Source organism: Symsagittifera roscoffensis, chromosome 3 (assembly GCF_963678635.1).
Source record: "Symsagittifera roscoffensis chromosome 3, txSymRosc1.1, whole genome shotgun sequence".
NCBI classification, from domain to species: Eukaryota; Metazoa; Xenacoelomorpha; order Acoela; family Convolutidae; genus Symsagittifera; species Symsagittifera roscoffensis.
Window position 1 is genome coordinate 31,393,233 of NC_087064.1, and position 27,524 is coordinate 31,420,756.

The 27,524-nt window shown below is 34.1% G+C and overlaps 1 protein-coding gene across 1 annotated transcript; it reads left to right on the plus strand.

The window, feature by feature from the left end:
- Positions 1–3,040: 3,040 nt before the first annotated feature.
- On the plus strand, positions 3,041–27,449 carry LOC134842187 (uncharacterized). Its single transcript, XM_063858407.1, has 6 exons — positions 3,041–3,304; positions 3,549–3,659; positions 6,057–6,154; positions 6,872–6,999; positions 7,326–7,506; positions 26,749–27,449. Exons 2-6 carry the CDS (start codon positions 3,592–3,594, stop codon positions 27,213–27,215), a joined length of 942 nt encoding a protein of 313 aa, XP_063714477.1. The 5' UTR covers positions 3,041–3,304; positions 3,549–3,591; the 3' UTR covers positions 27,216–27,449.
- Positions 27,450–27,524: the final 75 nt, after the last annotated feature.

The window sequence follows — 27,524 nt, forward strand, 5'->3', positions numbered from 1 at the left end:
TTCCCAGCGCCATTGTCTGAGAGAATTTTGGAAGAGAAATAATTGGAGGAGAATTACCCCCTCCAATTAATCGCCACCAAAACACGCATTAAAAAACCAATAACTTTGCACTTGTTTATGTTCTGTATAGTTGTCCAAATTATCGTATTTTTGGAGAAAAGGGAATAGTTTTTAGCTCAAGGTAACGTTTTTTAAAATTGTTTTCAAGAATTTCTGTCAAAAATTTTAGTTGAAAAGTCGAAACTTGTCTTTAAACAACATTATGTTGAGAACAACACTGTCTTGAAAGAAAACACACCGTGTAGTAATAATCCGCTCCTTTGTTCAAAATTCAGACCATCTGTAGCCACTGACAACTGGAAACAGTTGACTTATTTGATTAGTGATAATCTTGATTTTCGATTATTGTTCTTTCCCACATTGAAAAAATATAATCATTTTTCCACAATGGATTTTTTCAGATTTAATTCCGTTATTTTAATAACATCCTTCGAGAGGTGTTTTTGAGTACTTTTAAAACATTTACGAGCTCGAAAACAAAATCTACTCAACCAGCTAAGAATTGCCGTAAATACTACTTCGTGTTCTATAGCTACTAGAACTGAATGAGCCAAGCATGTTTGATTAACGGTAGTTTCAGGGGTCTGTAACTTTTTAAATATTTTTTTGACGCTTTGTTAGGTCAGCCCAGATTTTTTGGTGAAAATATTTTTTTTCCAGCCCGACTTAAATTTTATTTTCAACCTTCCCCGATAGGATTCTGTTCGAGTCGGCATCCGACTCTTCCTTGGCTCTCTTCTTGTCATTGGCTCTCCTACTCGATGCCAGTTGAGATCAATGGCTTTCTTAAGCAAAGACATCTGAGGTCACTAGCTCTCTTAACCGACGACCACTGAGGTCACTGGCTCTCTTACACGATGACCTTGAGGTCACTGGCTCTCCTACCCGATGACCCCTGAGAGCACGGGCTCAATTACCCGATGACCACTCAGGTCACTGGCTCTCTTTCGCAATGACCACAGAGGTAACTGGCTCTCTTAATCGATGAACACTGAGGTCACTGGCTCTCGTACCCGATGACCAGTGAGGTAGGTACATTTTTGCAAGTTTCCAAAGTTGAACGCTCTTCTGACTTCTTCTCCTCCCACATCAGATTTACAAAATTCTATATGAAAAAAAGGATCTATTCATATTTGGATAATAAACATGCTTACCAATTTTGGTGACTGTCTAATAGCTCGGAGGAAACTTGTGAGAAAAATCATAGGTGGGAACGAACGGTAGAAAAGCTTGAAATTTTTCCGATGCAAAATTAAATAAATCTTTATTTCTTTTTTTTCGTTAATTGAATTTTGAACCAGTAGTTTTCCTAGTTTTTCTACCCCCTAGATACAAGAATCAGTTTTAGTTCGCTGGGGAGACGGTAGAAAGAACCCTTTTTCTGTAAACCGCATAAATCTAACCTACTATAAAAGTTTTTGGGCCTTTTCTCAGAAAAAGTTGTGCCCTTTTCGTGGTTGCAGACTTAATTTGATTTTGTCTTAAGGTTTCCCCCCTCATTTCTTACATTTTGGGGTTCTTTAATTTTCTCAATCTTTTGATTTTTGCTGCAATTCATTTTCGAAAATCTAATCAAAATGACTTTTGAAGTTCAAAAGTTCGCGTTTGATAAGTTAATGAAAACTTCGGGCAAACAGATTCCAATTTTGACCCAAACTCTAAAAAAATCAAAAAGCATTAGAAATTTTAAAATTCCGTTGCTTTTCTGACGTCTCTTCTGTTAACCGCAAATTAAAGATATTCTAACAACTATTTTACGAGGGGGTGGGAAAACAAAAAAATCCCATTTTTCTGACAAATTAAAAGCTCTAAAAGTCTTACTTTTCCAGCGTGCTTCCATTTTTTTAAGGGATGATTTTGACTCCAATAACTTATTTTTCTTGAAGTATTTCGCTCTTTTGTATAATTTCCGACCGTGAAACACTTGCTACCAAACTTTGACAATTTTATTTCACGTCATTGAATTTGTAGGTCAGTCAAATTAAAACTGATTCTAGGTCATAAAGTGTAGCTTGACAAAGTAGCTTTATAAAGTAGCCTTTGATTATGCTACCAATAAAATAATAAGTAAAATTAATGAGACAGGAAATTGCATTTTTTACATGAAATCTCAAAGTTTGATAGCAATAAATTTACGGTATGATATTACTTATGTAGCTTTTTTCTTCGCATTTGTTTCTTTAATATAAGAATATGACCGGAATTAGATTTCTTCAATTACCATACAACCAACCGGCTCTCTAGTACTCTGTTTTCCAGTCAAGTGAGCTCTTAGGAACCATTACGGCTCCCTTTTGACGTTTTTAAAACCATCAATATAATAAAAAAACAAACACATTTTTCCAGATAGTTAGTTGCAACTTTTTCAACATGCTGCCAGCTAATATTGTAATTTGGCTCTTTTCCTTTCACTCTCCACCACCCAACCCCCCCCCCCCCCCCCCCCGGCTCTTTTTCCTTCCCCCCCCCCACCTGCAATTTTTTACATGTAAATTTATTGACCACATTGTCCGATTGTTATGAAAATTTACATACAGACCAATAAGGTCACGACAAACATATTTGGTCTTCATACTCAACCTCGTAAAACCACTCGTTACACTAATAAGTTGAAGCTGCCGTGAGGTGGGGGGGGGGAGGGAAAAAGAGCCTCACGTAAGCTTGCTTCATTTTTATGGTGTAATCTTGGGTTGTACAAGGTAAATTCTCAAACAAGACCAAATATTTTTGTCATGGCATAACTAGTCCACATACCAATTTTTGCAACAAGAATCGGAACATGTGGAAAAAAAATATTTGTAATATTTCGCAAGCGGGGGGGAGATCTTGCAATTTTTTTTATCATAAAAGTTGTACTATATGTTTTGTTATTAAACTGTCCAACAATAAATCTATTATTCATCTTTTTTCAGACGTCACAACCAGCCAATAAAATGATCCTGTGCATCTTGTGTGAACTTAGTAAAAAAAGCACGTGCTTTTTTAAATTGGTTCTTAAATGCACATATCTGAATTGTAAACATTGTTGTACAAAACCATTTAAATTGTGTACCATATATTTGCATGAAAAAATCGAACCATTGAGAAAAGATCCATTAAGCTTACCAGCTCAATTCGACGTGTATTAGAATCTGCATTTAGACTGTAAAAATTACAACCGTCAAACAACGGTGCACATTAAGAGTGATACGCTCCTGCTGTAGTAATCATAGAAGAAGCCATTTTGCAGATATCTTATTTCAAGGTGAGTAATAGTTTAAGTATGTTTGAAAAAAAGTGCACTGAATCATTGAAAATTATATATTTAAAGTGGCTCAAGACTTTCCTTTAATTTTCACAAACCCCTTGACTCTGATGAGAATGAGGACATTGACTATTGCCAAAAAAAAAAAAGAAATAAAAAAATTGCAATAGTTATACTTTCGTTTCAAAAAACTGAAAAGGAAATGTGACTGAAATTTGACGTAACAATTTAACTTGTGTTTTAGCTGAGCAGCTGGGACTCTAAACGACGACAAATATTATTTGGAAATGACTGACAGCAGGTGCCAGAAGAACTTCTACCAGGATTCTGGCTTGAATCGGGGAACAGGAAAAAGGTTAGCAAAATACGGAACCGAGTTGTGAATAATCCCATTCATTTTCCATTTTTTTGCTAAGGTGTATGAAGAAACTTGTTCACCGTACAAAAAATGGGGTTACATATTCTTTCAATCTTGATTCAGTTTCAATTTTCATTAATTTGTAACCCTCCTCAACATACAAAATACTGAAAAAACACTGTTGATCTCAAATACTGAAATAATGCTTCATCTAAAAAACTGAAATAGCTAATCATCTCAAATAATGAAGCTGCCATTTATCTCAAATACTGAGATTGGAATCTTTTTCAAACTCTAAATTAACTTATTTATCTGCAGTCACAATAATCAAGAAAAAAAAATCTTTTTTATTTGAAGCGAGGAAGAGCCGAAAAACGATCTCATCAAATCAAAATGCTCTGAAAACTTTTGACGAGTCAAGGACCGTAATTAGATTTTTAAATAGGCCGCGATGACTTTCTGTGTTTTTTTTCAAGAAAAATCCTAAAATAGGTTCAGGCACAATTTCATCTTTTCGCGAGTTAACTTTCAAGTTCTTTTTCAATTTAGTTCATTTTTTTTTGTTCAAAAAAGGGCTCTTTTCCAGTTTCCCCTCTTCAAAATACCGAATTTTATGTTTGTTTTACGTGTTATTACGGCTAAATGCGTGATGTTACGCTGTTATGTATGAAAAACAAATCTGTTCAAGTTGACGATTTGCTCACCGTGCCAAATTTCATTTCATTATGACAACATTAATAAAGCTTTTCAAAATTGAAATTGAAAGGGGGTGGGAACTGGAAAAGAAACAAAAAAGGCAAACTTCACTATCGAACAGCAAAAATGTAAAAGTCACGAAAAACGTGATCAACTTATTTCGAAGGTGGAGTTTAATTTTCAGATTTCACAGCGAAATAAAAGTTTTACTTTTTGATCCAATTTTCTCGATTTGGGTTTTTTAATCAAAAATGCCAATAATAAACTGTACTAAAATTTCAAAGGACTTTAATGGCATCTTTTTTTTCTTCGAAATTTGAAAATTGAGATTTTTTAAAAAACGAATGAGTGTTTTTTCTTTTAACTTACGTTCTTTGATTTTTTCAAACTGCCTGTTGGCAATGTTATTAAAGGTTTAGGGCGTATTTTAATTTACAAGGTACTTTTGTGATTTTTAGGCAATGTTTTCATATTCGTGTCGTGATTGCACAAACAAAAACTTAGTCCTTGGGTTTTTTTTCTCACACCTCACATACATCTCTAACTATCTCCCAATTGTTCACGCACAAACAGCTTAAAGTTTTTCACAACTTACTTAAAAACGCGGCCGAGTAAAGAAAATTTAAAACTAAGTTGGTTGCATGGCGAATTTTTGTATAATTGAAAACTTTTGAAATATCTGATGGAAATAATTACTCATTGTTCCGACCATTAAAAATGGGGAGAGTTTTTGTATTCGGGTGTGTTTTAGTTTATTTTTTGTTTTCCACGCAAATTCAGCTACCACAAATAATCAACGGACAGGGTCTAGTGATTAAAGCCCTTTCAGTCGTGATTTGAATGACCTTAAAAAAATTCAAAAAAAAATCACAGTGTCGAGAAAAACCGGTTTGAAATTTTAATTTTTTTTGTCTAATTTCGAGCTAATTAGCAAGGAAGTAGTAAATGAAATAGCTTATTTAAGCTTAATTTAAGCCGTAAAATTTACTAAACGCAACTTCGGTGCAACTTTTTAGCGCAACTTTGGGAATCAAAAACTCGAAAATTCAAAAAAAAATCCGCAAAAAACTATAAGTTTTTGAAGTTTTTGAAGTTTTTTCTAGTCATTTTTCCCCAAAATCTATTTTATTATGACTCTCAAATATGCCTAATTTCTTTTTTTTTGCTCAGGTTTTTCTATCATAACATGCAGAGAAAAACGACACCAAATTGAGAAAACGTTTTTGCATTTTTCTAAGACTGTCGGAACATTCTGTGCTACTTACACAGTAACCGGCTATCCTTTTTGCAAGTTTATTTCTAGTTTTTTGTGGAAAAGTGTCCAGTCTGCTAATAGGCGTTCAGAATTGGATTTAAATTCAGGCAAATTAAACAACAAATAGTTGTTGAAGAGATGCACAACGTAAAAACAACAAATCGAAGCCAGACGCGAACCTTCTACCTGTGTTTCCTGAGTTCAGTCTGCAATTTTTACACGTAAACAAAGCTCGTTGTATTTTCTACAGCTTTTGTTAGCGCCTACCCGACATCAAAAAGTTTTGAGAAGTAAAGTTCAAACAAAAATTTTAAAAATAAAGAATTGTAATAACGTAAATTGTAAAAATTTAATAATAACAATTTTTATTTATAAGTCACTACACTTTTTGAACGGTTTCAACGCTAATTTAGTAACTTCAGTTAAGTCTAGTTGATTTTCAGAGCAATCAAACCCCAGCAGGCCAACGAGAATGACTTCTTCTCTATCAACTACGAGGCAGCAGAGCCCAGATCAGGAACTGAGCCACCTGTTGCCTCAGGTAAGTCCTCAAACTAAGTCATAATGTCCTGTTTTGGATATAAGATCACGCAAAAAAAATTATTATGTACTCTCACCACTAATCTTACGACGATGCTACAAACTAACAGAAAATAGCTTAGAAATTGGTTTATAAGTTTGCAAGCCAAATTTGGTTCAAAAGTAGATGATAATTAGTTACCAAATTTGTATATTGAATATTTAAGTGTTAAGAAAACCGACATTTTGGCATGTGTGCCAATTAGAAGCCCATTGAAAAACCTGTAGTTCTTTGTTTTGATCATGATTTTTCACTTAGATTGCTATATATAAGTTTGCTCCGGCCATTAAATTGACAAAAGTCCCAATCATTTAATCCCGACCATCTGATTTAAATGAACACGAGAGTTTCGACTGAGTTTCTAACTTTGATTTCGCTGGCTGAAGTCGAACTAGTGCATATATTGAAGTCGGAATTCTGCGTTGGTCGAGTTCATTTCGCGTTCCAATTAGTTTAAGAAAACAATTGCAAGGCCACTCAAAGGCCAAACAAAGAAATTATTCAAAAAATTTTTCGAACGATTTTGAATATTTAAAAGATCTAAATTTTTATGTTCTGAACATTTTAAACTGTAGCTTTTCCTTTTTGCGAATTGTTTACATTTCATTTTAAATCTTATTAACCCTATGACAAACAAGAGTGCAATCTAATCGACATAGATTTCTATTATGAAACCAGGTCCTTCTTCCGTGCCATGGGGAACATCTGCAGATGTCAAACACACAGCAGTTGGCGATGAGTTGGCCATGCTGGGCGCCGGTGCAAACCACAATTCCCGGAAACAGTCTCGTGATCAAAACTCTCAAGTAATTAGACCGAACTTGTTTTCATCCGAGTGTTCACGTGCAGTATGTTATATTTTTTTTTCTTTATCTCACTTATAGATTCTGCGGGTTCTCTCCGGGTGATGCGAACTTGAAAAAATCCGATAATTTTGTTTATTCGCAAAAACTCATACCAGAGTTGCTTGTCATTACACCTGCAAAACATGATTCTTGCAGTCCGTGATTAAATGGTTTCGTTGTAAACATCAAGCAGCATTCATTGTCAATTTTCTGAGAAGACAGCCCTCAGAGTATAACTTCTTGGAAGCCATCCAGCATCCGTACTAATATTGACATGCATGCTACAGGTATCTCTGACGGCATCAATGAACAGACAGAAAGAGTTTTATGACCAGAATCCGGAGTGCAAGCCAGTCACCAATCACCACCGGGAGGCCATGCTGGCGGAGAAGAATAAACCAGCACCCTGGGGAACTCAGGGCGATTTCGAAGCTCCCTCACACCAAGAACCAGACAGACATTATAACGGTAAATCGTATAGCAATGTTTTCCTCGCTATATTGTCCTTTTTGCGACGCTTTAGGTGGCGGATTTAGGGGTGAGGGGCTCCCATAAGGAATTCGACCCCTGGCCGTCCTAAAGGGCTCACTTTGGTTCTATTTTAAAGACTATCATTTCTGGTCGAACGACCCTTAGTTTTCCTGAACATGCCTTTGGCGCCAATATATATTAATCTTCAGGGGGTATTTATAACACGTGGAACCTGATCTAAACTACATTTTATGATTGGATAATTTAGATATTTTACCAATGTAAAGTATTTAATATTAACCAATCATGATCCATCTAACTAACAACCCACTTATTTGTAAGTGCTGAAGTTACTTGTAATTTCAGCACCAGAGAGATTTGAATTTAACTTAGAAATTAGTTGGACTCTCCCGAGCGCTTCAGCAGCCGCAATAAACCAGTATACCCTAGATCTATTGAGCCTAGCAGAGACTAGTTAAACAACCTGAGACTAGATAGTATAAGAGTAAGATTAGGATCGGTATTAGACTAAGAAGTTGCACGAATCTATCCGGCCGAAAATAAGATAGCGTGACGAGCAGACGGTGTACCCTATCCGAAATTACTCTATGAGTTAACCAACTCGGTCCTAACTCATCTGGTGCGACCATAAGTCTCGAACAAGACCTTAATAGCTTAGAATTAACCAAAATAGACTAGAAATTAGACAAAAACATTTACAAAATGTTATACGACAATAATTTAATCGAAATGTCTCTACGACTCAATAGATCAGAGCCAATATTCCGAACCATAACAGAACTACCCGGAATTGGAAGAAGACCTCGAACCAGAGACGACATACGACAAAGTAGAAACTTGCCATATAGTTATATGATAGTTCGGCAAAAGCCAACACAAACTTTTATATTTAGAATACTACTGGCAATGAATTTAGATTTTCATTTGCAAACATAAACCTTGAAGTTAATCTTCAAAATCATTTCAGGCGCTAAACAAAATTATTAATATACAATAACGATTGATAAAAAGATCTAAGATCGTTTTCCTAAAACTCTGCAGTAATATACAAAACATGTTTGAAAAATATTTATTGAAAAATAAAAAATAAAAATTAGTAGCATGACAATAAATGGTTAGTAATCATAAATCATCCTGTTGTTCCAGCTCCATCACCTAAAACATAACAGCAATCATAAACCCACTAATATCATCAAAACACTAAATCTTTCCTTTACACACATTTAAAATTTTATTAAAACTTAAATTCACTTAATTTTAAAACCAGATCATCAAGGCTTATCCTTGGATCTTAAATCATTTTCTACTTAATTAAATTTCAAATTTGATCATCAAGGCTTATCCTTGGATCAAACAGAACAACTTTGTTCTCCCCCACCCACTTAATTAGTGTCTAACGACCTCAAACGTCGATTCACTACCCAACCCTTTCTAAAGACCCAAGACTAATAGAAATTTTTAAACAAAACTAATCATTCAAATTAGGATAAACAGTGAAGAACTTCGGTTATTCATCCTTCACTTGACCCCCCCTCTTACCAGACCCAGGATAAATCTTAGACTTAGTAAGTTTAAAATAGTATCTAACGAACTACTCGCGTTCTAATTATACCTGAACCTTGTGGATCGATTTACTATTCTCCAACCCTTGAACACAATCACTACCCCTAAGTAAGATTAAGTAAGTTAACAACTTAACTTATACTAGCCACGAGAAAGTAAAAAATCATTCTTCGGAATCGATATACTTTTCTCTCCAACCCTGAACAAATAGACCCAGGTTAAGCTAACCAAAAAATCGTAAGAACTAACAGTTTAGGAAAATAGAAATCATTTAACAACCTTTTGCATCCGTCATCCTAAACCTTATGTCATTTAAAAACCTAGGAAATAAACAAACAATCGTTTTACACAATTGTGAAATAGATAACAAAAAATACGACCTTGTAATCACACCTCATACACAAACAGTTGGATACATTCGAACAAAACGACAAACACTAAAAAGAAAAATAATAACGAAACAAAGACAAATAACACGAAAAAGATTTTCAAAAAATCGAAACGCATTTTCAGAATCAGAAACCAACAGTTTAGACGAACTTTACAAACTAAAAGAATCAATAGATAAAAATTGCCCACTTCACGATCAATTATATTTCTCTGACTCAGAAACAACTTCAAATTCATCAAAAAGAGGAAAAAGAAGAATAAAAAAGCAGTATAAACACAAACCAGTACATTTATACAATTGGAATCAACCAATTAGACACATTGACAATTACATATTAACAGTCATCGAACGAAAAAATGAGCTCAACGCACACCCCAGGTGAAGAAAGTCCAGATGATGATGATATTTTCCCCTTTATCGTAGATGCAACCACTGATAGAGGACAGCATATATTTTGCAAAAATTTACTATTAAATTTATTTGAACCCGGAATCAGTCCATGTAAAACAGAGTTCCCAGATGTAAAAATCAAAAGACAAATCATAGACCACTACTTAAAAGATATATGCAACATAACGCAACAGTATGGAATCTACTCCATAGAATTCACCTCACCAAACCATAATAATAGAAAATATACAATTCAAACAGACGATCTTGATTTAGAATTTTCAAAAGTTTTTTCAGAATATATAAAAAGCATCCAATATCAAAACTCACAAAGAGCAAACTCCATATTCACCAATGAAGTTTTCGCAATAATATATAGTTATATTTCGATATTAGAAAACGAAATCCCAATAACAAATGTCTCACCGACAGAAACATCTAAACATTTGAAAGTACGACATGAAATCACACTACTCTCTAGTTATTTAAACATCATTAAAGAAAATTTCACGAAAGACGACGTTTCACAACATACAAAACACGATCTACAAAAAATTTTGGCATGGTTCATAATAGATTATTTCACACACAATATTGATTTAATTGCACAAGCAAGAAAAAATTTTAGACCCCAAAATTCGAACGATGATACCGCTATCACAGAACAATCAGATTATGTTTGGGACCCCGAATGGTCTCATCCCGCATTTATAAGCTTCCCACAATCAATCTCAAGTCAAGCAATAAGTACGATATCTTACATAAGAGATTATGTAAAAGTAATACCATTAACCATTGATGCAACACCATTAAACTATAATACATTTTTGCCCGATACACAAAATAATAGTTTAAACTCTACAGTTATACACAATGAAAACCTCAATGGAACTAGGAATCTTACTCAACAAGATATCCAGACACCATCACACTTCATAAATGAAGAAATTGTACACACAACAACTACACAGCAAAGTATTTCACCAATACGCCCAAATTTAACAACACCAAGAAATACAAATCCTTCACAAACACAGGTAACCTTACAATCAACCGTTAAACCTTCGGTTGCTCCTAAATATTCACATATGGATTACCAAACATACAGACCCATGACAATACCATCAAAAACACGCAAAACATTCACTAGAAACAACTTTACAGACCATAATTATAATTATACACATCCATCAAAAACATATAACCAACCACAAAGAAATTTTAACCAATATACAAGATTTCGAAATTGGGATAACCCAATGACCCAACCTAATTCAATAAATTTCCAAACAAATCCTCCACAGGATCACAGTGAAAATTACCCATTTTTTCAACAAAATAAAAATAAAAAACAGACATCTTATCAAATGGATTATTTATCCTCAGATGATGATTTCTTACAACCAGATATATTTGCACCAAATACTCAAGAATATCGTAGACAAGGAATACAGAGAACACGTACAAATCATAGAAATTTTTCTCCACAACCAATAGATGCACAACATCAACAACCAATTCAACAACAAAACCTAATTAATACACAATCTTTTCAACCAATTCAACAACAAAATCCAATGACTGCACACTCGTATCAAGCATCACAAATGCAAAATGAAATACCACTCCCATATTATCTCCAACAACATGAAATAACAAGAAACCAACTTTCGAATTTTTCTCAAATGCCAAATGCAGCAGAATCATTACAAATGACAATGAATCCATACCTTATGGGTGGATCATCAATAACATCAAACAAACCTTTAATGGTTTTCACAGGAACAGACCCTGAATACTCTGTAGAAGATTATTTAAATGCAGTAACAGCAAACCTGATTTTAAATATTGGACCTGAACCAATTAATACGCCACTACATCAAAACTGGATACATCGACGCACAGCGTTAATACAAACAACCTTAGATGGCGCAGCCCAAAAATGGTTTTCAGTACTACCTCTAGAAATAAAATCAAACTGGAAAAGGTTTACACAGGAATTTTCAAAAATGTTTGACTCCGAAAGAAACAAACAACAACAAAGAGTTTTATGTAATGAAATTCGCAGATTACCAAACGAAACCATCAAGCAAATAGCAGTACGAATCGAAACACTAGTTCGAAAAGCATATTCATTAAATACACATGACTATAAAAACACAAAGATGACAGAAATCTTAATGATGACCTTAACACCACAATTAAGGAAAATAGCAATAAAAAAGAGAGCATCCCATCCTTCTTCAATTCGAGAACCCGATTTAGATTTTCGAAAACTAGTAGACAAACTAGAACAAGCAGAAATCACGATGAAACTAGAAGAAACGGAAAATCTGAAACTACAATACGTTAACAGAATTGAAACGACTCCCACTAATATTAATAATATACAGGAATCAGAGACAGACCTCGTTGAAAAAATCACTGAAATACTCAATATTTATGAAAAGAACCCAAACTTCAAAGGCAAACCATCTTTCAAAAAATGGTGTAATTATTGCCGACGATACGGACATAGTATTTCCGAATGATGACAAAAACAGCAAGACAATCAAAATAAACCTCAAAAATATAAAGAACCAAATAAATCATTCTATCAATACATGAAAAAAGATCAAAATCTACCGAACAAAACAGTCTACAGCAACAACAGTTCAGGAAAACCACTCCCGAACAATACAAATTATACAAGAAATCAATCACCATATAACTCAAGTTATAGAGGAAGATCACCAGAACGAAGAAATACACAAAATTCATCACAAAATCACTACAATAGACCAAACAGTAGAAATAACTACTCCAGATCAAATTCAAATACACAACGATTTGTTTCTAGATCTAATTCCCAATCAAGAAATAACTACTATCCAAACAACCAATCACGAAATTCATCATACAATAGGAATAGAAACTACTCCTATAATCGAAATAGAAGTTATTCAAACAACCGAAACCAGAATTACCCGAACAATCAATCAAGGAATAACTCATATAATAGATCGAACTATAACAGACCAAACAATAATTACCAAAACAGATCGCGAAATAATTCACAAAATCGACACCCAAGTTATAATAATCGTTATAGAAATTATTCCCAATCACCACACCGAAATAATAATAACTATAATAATTCTAATAATCGCCACAGAAGTAGTACACCTAAACATCAAAGACAAATCAATCAAGTACAATCTAATCCAGAAACAACATCAGACCCTCCAGGTATTGATGACACAGTAACTGATACGTTACAACTCAATCAAATAAACTGTACATCATCAGATTCAGAAAGTGATACTGAAAACACTCTTTCTATCAATATGATAAAAGTCGAAAATGACTATGAATCTGTCATATATGAACAACCTTTTTCATCACACATATATGAAAATCAATCAGAATTTCTTCAAAATTATTACACTACACCCATAAATTCCACACCAACGACGCAAGAAACAAATGAGATTAACACTACAAATCAAACCAATAAAAATACCAAAACAAAATGCTTGAATACAAACCACATTTATCAAAATATACAAAAAGAACAACCCAAAGAAAAAATTTGGACAATACCATTTCTCTTAGAAAGCCCAAAAAATAAAGAATTTCAACCACCAGACCTTGAAATAGATTTTTTAATTGATTCAGGAGCAGAATCAAACATAATAAACATCCCCACATGGAATGAAATAAAAACTTTACACCCAAAACTAACACCTCTTGAAACCTCCAGTAAGTTAGCAACAGCACAAGGATCAACATTGATAAACTACGGAAAAATCCAATTATTTCTCCTCCCCACCAGAACAATGGAGCAAAGCAAAATTTTAAATAAGCCATTTAAACAAATATTCCATATCACTGACATTAAATATAATATCATTGGAATACCATTTATTTCGAAGTATATACCAACAATTAACATACTAAATAGTAAAATATTAATCAAAGATAAATATACAAAAACAAAAGAAACATCCTTAACATTTTTTCAAAGATTAAATAAACAACCACCATTCTTTTCAAAATTCTACCCGATATTTAACCAACAAAGAAAACACCTAAAACCACTATCAGGAAATATCTATAATTTTTCAATCAAACAAGTTCACCAATATGATAAAGAACAAAACAAACAAAAATTTTATATGTCAGAATTTGAATTCAAACCTATTCACAAATTTTTCAAAATCACAATCTCATCCATAAAATATTTGAAAAATTCGAATTCAGATATCATTTCCTTACATGTCTATAACAACACACCTTACCAAGTAACATTACCTTTAGGACTTTTAGGATATTGTGAAACCAACGCTACAATATCACCAATACACGAAAAAGCCTATCGCGTAAATAATATACTCCAATTACTAGATATTTGCCAATCTACAATTCTTAATGAAGAATTATCTATAAATAATATAATAAGTAACGAAAACAGAAATACGGATTATTTCACAAAAACTCCATATTTCAAACCTACATTCAACATAAGTAACTACACAGAGGACCAACAAAAATTTTTAACAATGTTTAATTTCCAACATTCACAAATAACACAAGACGAATTCGAAAAGTTAGCCAAACAGCTAATTAAATATTCATCAGTCTATGCAACATCAAAATTTGATGTTGGCAAAATCAGTTCATCACTACATCTCCCGTTAAAACCAGACGCAGTTTTCAAAAAACAGAGAGCAAGTAAAGTACCAATTCACCTACATGATAAAGTAAACAGATTACTCGACATTTTAGAACAATACAACATTATATCACCAGTAAACAAAGAAGAACAACCAAAAGGCAACACATTTATCAACCCCGTTATCATTCTAGCTAAAGGAGAATCATTAAAAATCGTTCTCGATGCTAGATACCTCAATTCACTTATAGATGAATCAAAATGTCATTGGCCCATTGAACCAATACAAGTTATTTTAACAAAAATAAACGGCAAATACTTTACAACCGCCGATATGAATAGTGCATACAATCAAATGCCACTAGATGAACAATCACGACGTTTAACACAATTTGTTATCGGAAACCAACAATATGAATTCAACCGCTTATTCTATGGAATATCCATAGGACCAGCAGCATTTTCAGCTTTTATGAGCAAAATTTTTAGACCACTAATACTCAAGAAAAACGCAATCACCTATTTAGACGATGTTTTTATGCAATCACAAACAAAAGACGAGATGTTCAATGTTTTAGAAAAATATCACCAAATACTTCAGAACGAAAATCTGAAGGCCGCCCCCGATAAATCACACTTCTTTTTGACAAGAGTTAAATTCTTAGGACATAATATAGAAAGAAAAACAATCACTCCATTGAAATCACGCATTGACGCTATTCAAAAACTTCAACCACCAACAAATAAAAAGAAAATCCAAGAATTTCTTGGAATGTTAAACTTTTTAAGTAAATATGTTTATAAAATGCAATTATATCTACGACCATTTTATAACATCCTTAGACAACAAAATAATTTTGAATGGAACACAGAACATCAAACACGATTTGAAGAAATAAAGAAACTTTTAACTGAACAAATTTCAAACACTATTCCAGATTCAAATCAACCATTTTATGCAATGTGCGATGCTTCGAACTTTGGCATCGGTGCAGCACTATTACAATCACATAATGGTACAAATAAAATGAACCTCATATCAGCAAATTCTCGATTATTCACTCAAGCAGAGCTACGACTCTCAACTCTAATGAGAGAATGTACAGCCATAATATATACACTGACAGAATATGAATTTCTGATACTTGGATCAAAACATCCAACAGTTCTATTCACAGACCATAAACCAATCATCTTTCTCTTTACACAAAAATCTAACCCAAACCACCGAGTTTACAGATTTCAACTAATTCTAATGAAATTTCCAAACTTACATATAGTTTGGACTGCAGGAAAAAATCTTGCATTACCAGACACCTTAAGTCGAAATACACCACCTGAATTACTTACACGAAAAACAACAGTTGAAATACCCAAAAACATAAAATTCTACCTTGCAGAAAACGAAACATCACCCCGATTGGAATGCAAATATGCAGTAAAAACTGATATTGAACAATCACAAATAAATAATTTACAACATTTCCCACTTTATTTAGATTGTCAAAATAATCATTATGAAGTTGATCTACTTGGAACATCAACTTTCAAACCAATCCCATATTCTCAATGGATAAAAAATAACACCCAACAAAAACGAACAAAACAACACCCGCCTAAGAAAGACCATTTTCCACTAATTGAAAAAGAAGATTTAACTGATAAAATAAATTTATCAGGACCACAAACAAATGATTCAAAATACACAATAAATCAAGTTTTTGACCTTCACGACCCACTTGATACAATACCCTTATCTAAATTCGAAATTGAAAACATTTTTCTCCCTCCAACAGAAACGATTACAATTTCAACACTGAAACAATATCAAAATCTTGACCCGATAATTAGACAACTTAAATCATGGCACAAATATAAAACTAAACCTGTCAAGGCAGATTCAACCATTCTAGGAAACAAAACACTCCTCCGATACTTTCGCAAATTTAACAACACAACAATTAACGAAAATACAGACCTTTTAGAGTATAACCTGAATGAATCTACAGTTCCATGTCTCCCTTTAAGTATGATTCTTATAGCTTTTAATATTTCACATACACAAAATATTAAAGGACACTCTGGATCAGAAAAAACATATTCAAATTTTATACAAAATTTTTACTTCCCAAATGCACCAATTTGGATAAAAGTACTATGCAATGATTGTATAGTATGTCAACTAAATAAACCTTACCCAAATCAAAAACAAATAGCACAGAAACAAGATTTTAAAGGACAAAGTTTGTACTTTAATCATCGTATCTCATTTGATACCAAAGGACCAATTTCACCCTCATCCGAAGGAAACTCCTACATTATGGTAATTGTTGACGCATTTACACATTATGTAGCACTTAACCCAGTACCACATTGTAACGCTTATTACGCTTACACAACACTCTATGAACACTGGATAGCAAAATTCGGACTACCAGAAATTTTAGTTACAGACAACGGTACAGAATTCATAAATAATGAAATTATCACACTATGTCATTTATATAGCATTAAACACAAACCACGTACATCTCATGCACCTTGGACAAACGGCTTAGTCGAAGGTATGAACCGTTCATTACAAGAATATCTTAGATGTATCATCAACGGAAATGATACAAAATATACCGAATGGTCAGCAGATGTAAAATTATTTCCCTTAGCGTATAATTCACAAATTACGACAACTTTAGGAATGTCACCATACGAAATGGTTTTTAACCAAAAGCCACGCAAACCAATAATGTTTACAGCAAATTCTCATAAAAACGCACAAGGTTATTGTCAACCAAATAAAGACTCAATTTGTTATAACCTACCTTTACATACACACGATGAAGATCATTTTCATCACCCACAAATTCTTAAACTAGCCTCCGGTACACACACCGAATGGATTCTAAATAGAGATAAAAAACACAATGAAATTTATCAAAAAATAACAAAAAAGTTATTACAAAGACAAAACATTAATGAACAAATAAATTCACGCTTTACACCAGCCTCCGATTTAAAAATTGGAACATTTGTTTTAATACCTAATTTTAATACTCAAAAAGGAATTTCTAAAAAATTACAACCCCTTCGAAAAGGACCATACCAAATAATTGCAAAACCCACTGATGTCACATATAAAATTACCGACTCAAACAAAAAAGAAATTGTTCAACATCGAAACAACCTATTACCTTATTACCCAAAAGAATACGCACTCCGCGAATTAACTCAATTATATTCTTTCACAGGATTAAAAATCATTCAAAATGAACCACATCTGAAAAACACAGAACAAAATGATAACCCCACCGAAAATCAAAACACAAAACCAATCGCCACCAAAATCAATACACAAAACCATAAAGAATCACCAAAACAAAGAAAAAATAGAAAAATGACCGAACAAATAATACCCCAAGAACAAATCGACAAATCAGAAAATAGAAAAACAACAAGACTCCGAAATCAACCACGTAAAAACTATAAAATATTCATCCCCCAATCTAAAATTTTAAAGAAAGTGGAATTTCAAAAGTAATTTTAACATTATACTTCACTATCTTGAAACCTTCGAAACATTTTTCATTTACATTTTTCAAAATAACATGCTGACAAGTACGTAATAATTCTAGTTCAAAATAGACCAATAGGATTCATCCAATCCGTCACTTTCTCTAACTCAAACTAAGACCAATTAGACGAATCATATAGAACTCCAGGCACATCTATAACTATAACTTTACGACCTCCAGGTCAAAAATAAGCAAACCACTCCAACTTGACAACTAAAATAAATATCACCATAATACCGTACCCCTCCCTTATCTAATAACCCAAAGATCAACAATATTTCCCCAACTCAGACCACGAATACCCCCAAAGCAAATTTGTTAACTTAGCCTAAAGTAACAAAATGAACATTTTAATTAGCCTAAAGTATAAAAATCTCACCATACCCCGGATCATTTGACAAACAAAAATAAAGAAAAAGACGACCTCCCAGTCACCATGAAAATTGCCCCCAACAATTTTTTACAGAACTCAACCCACTTGTCAAAAAACTAATAAATAATCCGACCACACTAGAAAATCGCCTCAAACAGCAAAAAATATTCGACCAAGAGATCATTTCTTAAATGCTCTTCTCTCAATCAGTTACTCAAATACTCATAAATCTTAAACATTTTTTTACAATACTTGAAACCTTTATAATATTTCTTTTTGATATACTTGAATCTTTTCTAATAATCCTAATCATTTTTTGTAACATTTTTTAAATTTTCTACACTATACTCGAACTATTCCTCCAACTTTCCAAAACCCTTGATTACATCCACAGGTACGAGTCATATAACTTGTCTAAATGATACGAACAATTTTCAGTAGAACCGATATTTTTTTATTGTTTGTAATTTTCATAGCATTCTTATCCCTCATTTTGACAATATGTAAATGTATAAAGAAAGCAATCCTCACATTTGCCCTAGCAACAATCCTTCTAATTCTTTTTTTGGAAGAATATTATAATAAACACAAAATTTCTCACTAAAGTAATAATTCAAAAAACTATCAAAAATTGCTACCCAACAGTCACAAAGTCAGTCTTCACCGACATCATCCCAAGATAACCAAACACCACCTTCAACTACTCAAAATCCTCAAACATCTACACGAATTTCTTTTCAAGACAATCCATACACTTTTGAAGAACGACATGCTCGTTTATCAGAACCACTAGAACCAGTTCAACGACAAGCACCTCTAAGCGAACCAACATATAACCTATACCCAACACTACCACAAGAACTAAGTAGAATAAGAAATCCTAGTCAAAACCAAAATACAGTCGAAATAAATAGACAAATTATACATCCTCGACGAAACAGAAATTTTCAAACTCCACGAGTTCATTTTGATATACCTCAATCCCCATCACAAAACACTCCAGAAAACCCCATTGGTATATTACCAGAAACCCCTACGCTTCTTTCACAACGTAGCACCTCAAGCCTACCATCAGATTACTTAGGTTCAACACCAACATCTGAACAAATACGTGAAAATCCTTTTAACCCCCCAAACCAAGCATCACGACTACCATATTGGACAACACATTCATTTACACAAGGTGAAATAAATTTAGTCAATAATCCAATAGATACTTCTACGGATACAACAACATCCTCATCACTACCAGAAACATTATCACTACCATCAACACCATCAATAAGCCAGATTTCACCACCACCTTTTAACTTAAATTTTCCAAATAATCTCGACGCCAGATATCGAGAACAATCATCAATAAATATTCCTTTAAGACTAGATTGGAATACATTTACAGCACCTCCACCATTATTTGGACAACATCAAGAAAGTAACCGCCTTCATAACTGGGCACTTAATAGATTACAATATCGCCAAGATATTCACAACGATATCCGTGATCACAATATTCAAATACTCCAACAAAACAGTTTACAATTAAAGTTTGAAATCACAGTTAAGTTAAATAATATTACCCAACATCCCTACCCATTAAATCCACCTAACATAACAGCTCAATCACTACCACCACCGTTTATAACTACTGAAGTAATATACAAATACGACAGATATACCAAAAACACAATTGGCTACATTACATTTTATAATCCATACTCAGGATTATCATACACATGTATATTCTAAAATTATTAATTTTTCTCCAACTCCTTTTTCTAGTAATCTCAAATCAAAGCATAAACCCTTCCCCTCGTACAGGACCACAAGATTTATTTGTAACACATTACGATTGTGAAGAAAATGAACAAAAAACACTACATAAATATGCAATAAATCAAGTATCACAATGTGAAACAGAACCACAAGCTATAGAAACCACAGATGTAATAGCAACACTCTATTCAAAAGCCCGAGCAACAACAGTTACAGGTTATAAATTCACAGCAACATTTTCCGAAAAGAAAGTACATTGTTCACAAGTCTCGAACGGAAACAAAAACCGACTTGACCATGAATCATTCTATCAAAGTAATATAGAACGTCTTTTACATCTCAATCCCGACGATTGTAAAAATGAATTACTTAGACTAAACATCACACAAAATAAAAACTCCGCAAGAAAGTTAGTTAATTTTCAAGTTTTTTCAGACTCTGTACATCAATCACAACTTGAAAGACACCAAGGACATATAAAACTAGACGAAAAATACCCGTATAACGGCGCACACGGACGATTAACCTATGACCTACACGATAAACATTGGATACCACACATTGGTATAAATGACCCATCAAACTGCAAAGCAGACACAAAAAATAAAGGATACCAAGAAATAATGTTTTTTGATTGGAAAATACAACTCGAAAAAATACAACTAACACGAGATTTATCAGATAATACAATGATCTATCAAGGAATCCGATTACCTTGTAAAAATGATCAAGGTTATTGCGATCCTACAACGAGAACACAAGCAACAATTGTTTGGTTCCCCGAAGATACATGTACAACATTTCAAGTAGCAAAAATACACGCCCGTATGATAAAATTTCACGAAAAATATTTTATACAATCAATTCCATATGAACAAGTCCATCCATCACGAAAACTAAGTTCTAATTTTAGAAACATACACAATATAGAAAATAAATTGACACGTTTTCAAATATATCAAGAAACAGAACTTGCATGTAAATACAGGAATCCACTTCACAGAACACAATACTCTGAAATATTAGTTGAATACGAAAAAGGATTCGACATGACCACTGGAAAAGTAAAAATCGACCCATATGCCACAGGTCATCCTCCAAACGAAGGAACATCCTATATACCAGTTAATTTTGAAAAAAGCAACGGACAACCTGGTGGACATCTAAAACCCCATGACACCAGAAGCACACGCTTACAAGAATTATCACTAATGAATACTACATATTTCGGTAATATCCACTATGATATTCATTTAGATATGAAACTAGATTATACAATTAGCCGAATTTTTCAAGAAATGTCACTCTCCGAATTAGAAACACTACACCAACTATGCGAATTAGAACGAACACAAATATTACAATCACTTGCACTAGCAGTATTAAAAATACCCTATGCAGGATACTTATTATCTGGAAATAGATCAAATTTTTTAGACTATGAAGGAAACATCTTATGGTTTTATACTTGTACTAAAAAAGTATCACCACTATACGTTTTTGAAGATAAACGATGTTATAAAAGAATCCCTATCTTTTATAAGAATAAAGTACATTTCGTGGATACACTTTCACGAAGAACCTATTTCTGGGATACCGCAGTCCCATGTGGATCAGAAAACAGCCACAATGTAGTACAACTAAACCCTGATGAAAATAAATATTATCTTCTCACTCCATATCCCACATTAATGCAATCACTCAAAAAATTTTCACCAGAAAGCATTCGCGCTATTGCTCGAAACCCAAATATAGACTTACAATCAATAGGAATCTATTCAAAATCAGATATTCAACATCACATTAGAACACAACAATTCCAAGAATTATTAACACAAATGGACACTATACAAAGACAATCAATAGACCAAAATTTACGCAAACTTGCAGAAACCGCAGGATTTGCCGATATCTACACGCAAGACTATAGCGGATATTTTAAAGACATTAAAGATTATATATATCTAAACGGTGAAAAATACCGTCCCCAAGATATATCACCAATTAACATTTTTAGCTTTGTTACACTCAAAAATGAGATCCTCGATTTTCTAGGATGGCCCTACTACATCTTAGAAAAATTGACTATTTTATACGCAATGTTTAACTTTATTGGATTTCTTTTCTCACTTTTAAAAGGAATCTACAACACATGTGCTATACACACACAAGTCAATCGACAAGCAAGTGTAGCACGCATACTCTTTGCAGGATTTTTTGGAATCTTTTCTACATCTATAAACAAAATTCTTTTAGACGCACAAATAAAAGAATATAACACAAAAATAGCAACACGACAAAATACATACGACGAAGAACATAACAATGTAGACATAACGCCAACGGCACCACAATTACCACCCCTACCAAATAACCATCCACTATCCCTAGTCCCACGAAATTTTCGAAATTTAGCCATCACACATAATCCAAATTTTCGACTCACCACATCACAAAGTCCCGTTCAACATATAATGACACACCAGTCACAAGATGATAATACTTATGAACAAATTATTGAACAACCCCATACCACCGCTTTTCAGTCTCAAAATAATCATTTTTTTAGCCCACGATGAGCCGCCAACTTGGATCACTACACCGATCAAATTCCCACCCAACCAATCTTACCTCTCCAATCCCAATAATACCACTTTTTGCTTTTCCGCCACCCGATTTTCCATCTAGTAATGTAACATCAGGCATGAATTCCGACACTAATTCACACACCTCAGTTTTATATTCCATCTCACAACTCAATAACCCGAATATTGAAACCCCCGATGAATTTGCCGACTCAGAACCATCCCCATCCAATAATTTTCATAACTCTTCTAATTTTTCTCAACCCCCTTTTCAACCCATATTATCCAATAACCCTGACCCCATCACTCCCACACCCTCTTATGCTTCCCAAGTTACTCCAACCTACTCCTCATACCATTCTGACCAATCATCTCCTTCTCCAGACACCCCCCGAATCTCCCCAGAGCTAGATAATTTTATTACCCTTCAACAACAACCCTACCACCTTAATACCCCAACCATAAACCAAATCTCCTCCACAATAAATTCATCCAACCCCCCTACCCCTACACCCTCTTCAAATTATACTGAATCATTAGCACCATCATCCACATCAACTGAATCTTCACTCAACACTAATAGAGCTTACCGCACTTTTAAAAGAAAGTTCCCCAACCATCCTTTCCCAGCAAAACCAGGAACAGCCCGTGAATACATCAACCATCCCAAGCATACTAACACAAAAGAATTTTTAGCCATCACCTTACCCTCATTTCCACAATACACCTTAAACACCCCCCACGACACTAACGAAACACGCAACTTTGTAGATGAATACGTTTTAATGCCCACTCTCTCTTGGACCTCATATTATCATTTTACTAACCCTCTTTGTTTACCTTTATCTAACACTCACATCGATATAGAGCGAAATACGGACATGCTATATCGACTCACTACACCACTAACCGCTAGACAATTTACTTACGTTGGATATAAAAAATCACTAAAAACACACACTGCACCTAGAGCTAACGAATATACACTCGAATACTATGATCACAACATCATCAGAGCTAACCAAGATCAATTCTTAGACGACGATCGCTTCGCTAATCCACAAATTACCGAGAAATTTTTCATCAAGACACCATATATATTTACACTAAACATCTTCGACCGAAAGTTTGATCACATTATTTCAGAAGCACTAACAGACACACAAGCATACGAAAGTTTTAAAGAACGCTTCCAAATATTTTCACTAACCTTTCATTTCCTTGCACCACACGAAAGAGATTTACACTGCTCACACGATATTATGTTGCGCACTAAACAAACCCACACATATAGTTATTATCGCTTCATCCAAAATCACTTTGACCTACACACACCCTCTAGACAACCACACCATCGTTTTCAATTCATTAATTCCAAATACACTTCACCATTTTTCCTAAATTTCACATATTGCATTAAAGATACTAACCTTCATGGTATTCTTCGTAATTATGACCCCATAACCCAAATGTACATCTTCTGTCCCATCACCAAGACCTTCAACGCCGAAGAATCCCGACCCTTCCTTATCCCGCACGAGTTTGTACAACCTATAGAAATCCCAATTTTAGAATTCATCCACAACACTAAATTCAATCACAAATTATATAATCTAATCCAAAACACACCTTATGAGTTTGCAGTTGGCACTGAAGAACTAACCACTATTAAGGCACTTCAATTGCTTTGGCCACTGCTTCAGACTAAAAATATCATCCGCATCTTAGCTAAACTACTAACAACTTCAGAACTAATTCACGACATCTTCCCCCACGGTTTTTTCCCCGACGACTAACAGGTAAGTATGAATTAAATGAATATTACTAACTAATTAAAATATTAAAAAAACTCACCATACTTTATTCATGTTTTCTTTAGATTTTTAGCCTTCATCCGACAATCACCTACAAAAACCACAAAAGACAAATAAAAATCGCAAATTTCATCAAACAGATTTCAAAAATTCTATTAATCTCTTACACTTATAAATTTATAATTTTAATACCAATGCAATAAATTCATTTCTAAAATTTTCCCCACAAGCAGTAAATCTAATTATGATGAAAATTTGTAACTTAAAATTCCCCCATAACTAGCAGTAAATTTCCAAATTCTATGCAGTAAATTAATAAAATGCAAATGCAGTACTAACCTTTTGATATTTTCATTCATTCGCACAGAAATTCTATCCACACTCGCACAGCTCGCCCACGAAGAATTGTTTAAAATAATGAATTTCAGTTTCAAGTTTTCACAATCAACAACTCTAACATATAATAACATGTTTCAAACTTTCCTTTAACCCGGTTGGAAAGGAATCATATACTAAACAAAACTAACCAACGCAGCTTACTAAATACCAAAAATCATAGAATAACAGCATGACTAAGAAAAGGAAACCAACGGTACCCAAACCGGATTAACCCAGTTTAAAACTGGATAATTTATTCTTTTGAAGACTATTATAAAGTCTAAGAAAGAAATAATAAAACACAAAAAAGTCGAAAGACAAACCCATACCACGAACAATTTGCTTTTTGGAAAAAGGACATAACCAACAAGACATAAGAAAAACCACAACAAACCCAACATAAAACGTTGTCACATAACAGGACCCCTCACAAAAACCGCATGAAATCATACTCCCACTCCTGGCCTAACCCACCAGGAAGGACGTCCTGAGCATGCTCTATAGCCGGCCTAACCCACCGTGCTACATCCACGCTTTGTGACCACACCTCTATTTTTAATAAGAGCTACTCAAGTGTGAGTAACTCTTCAAAATAACCGAACTAAAACAAAAAGCTTTTGTGAAAACAACTAACTAAAATCATAATTAAAAAATATTAAACTAATAAATGTTTTATAAAATGTAAATTACATTATGCAATACATAGATCAGAATACAACACCAAGGACGAACATCTAAAGACAAAACGACCCCACTACACTCGAGAGAGAATGACCAACCACAATCGATATGCCACTCACAATCACAACTCAAAGGATTTAGAGTACGACTTGACTTCGCAGAAAAGGACTTCATTGAACTAGAACAATGACCACCTCGATGTTCAAGTATACGTACAGATCCGAGTAACCAGGCATCCCCTCCACGCACAATCTCCACGCCATTCCCAAACTAGATCAGACACAAAAGAAGTTCTCCACGCAGAACAGAAAAACCTGACATAGCAAACCATTCTGAAATCAGATTTGAGTTTGTTGCGAAGACTTAGTCGTTGTCACTAGAAGACACAACGTCTTATGTCTCTAACTCCAGCTTCCTGGAACTTCTTTAATAAAAAGGAAACAGAAGAAATAAGATGTTCGCCAAACACCAACGTCCATCATCCATCCTTCGAATTGCAGAAAAACTATTCTAAAAAACTCTGTAAAACCCGGATGGGTGGAACCTGATCTAAACTACATTTTATGATTGGATAATTTAGATATTTTACCAATGTAAAGTATTTAATATTAACCAATCATGATCCATCTAACTAACAACCCACTTATTTATAAGTGCTGAAGTTACTTGTAATTTCAGCACCAGAGAGATTTGAATTTAACTTAGAAATTAGTTGGACTCTCCCGAGCGCTTCAGCAGCCGCAATAAACCAGTATACCCTAGATCTATTGAGCCTAGCAGAGACTAGTTAAACAACCTGAGACTAGATAGTATAAGAGTAAGATTAGGATCGGTATTAGACTAAGAAGTTGCACGAATCTATCCGGCCGAAAATAAGATAGCGTGACGAGCAGACGGTGTACCCTATCCGAAATTACTCTATGAGTTAACCAACTCGGTCCTAACTCACACGGTTATAAGATTTATAGTTCGTTGAACAACAATTTTTGAGCTTCGACAAGCGAACGCATTTAGATTTTTCTCATAAGGAAATCGTTTGCTCGATAGGTAATGGCAATATGTCAGTACCATGGGGAACGACCGACCCAAATGCACCCCACACCAATGGTTTGTCTCACTCCGGATCCGGTGGCAACAACTCAACTCGCAAGCAGTACCTGGATCAGAAATCCCAAATGACATATGAAGATTCGATGAACCGACAACGTGACTTCTACGACCAGAATCCCGAGTCGAAGCCAGTCATAAATCAACATCGCGAAGCAATGTTGGCGGAGAAGAACAAGCCGGTACCGTGGGGAACCCTGCAAGACCTTGGAGGCACTGCAGATGGTTACGACCAAGAATTCAAAGGAAAGCGAAAAGGAAGTAGTCAAAATGGCCACGGTCCCGCGCCTCCTCCTTTTGCAACTGCTTTCAACGACGAGCTTCCGGCAAACGGACGAAAAGGTGGCGGCGGCAGGGGTGGTCAACAGGCGCAACAATCGAGTGTCCAATCTCAAATAACATTCTGAATTCATCCACTTTATATATGATAATTAAACGCTGTGAGAATCAATGCGAGCGCATACAGTAATGTTAATGTTAAGGTTATACTGATGTGACGTGCTTTACCCATGACACAGTTTTGAGCTATGTTACCTTGATTCAAATTGTTAGTGTGTTTATGTATCAAATTTGTTGGTGTGAGTTTTGATATTGCTTAAATTATTGCAAATAAAGTCAAAATTCAACTGTTTCCATCCCGATATTTTTGAAGAAAAAAACTCCACAACCAAAGCTGGATATCAATATCAATTATGAGTATGTATTAGACAAACCTT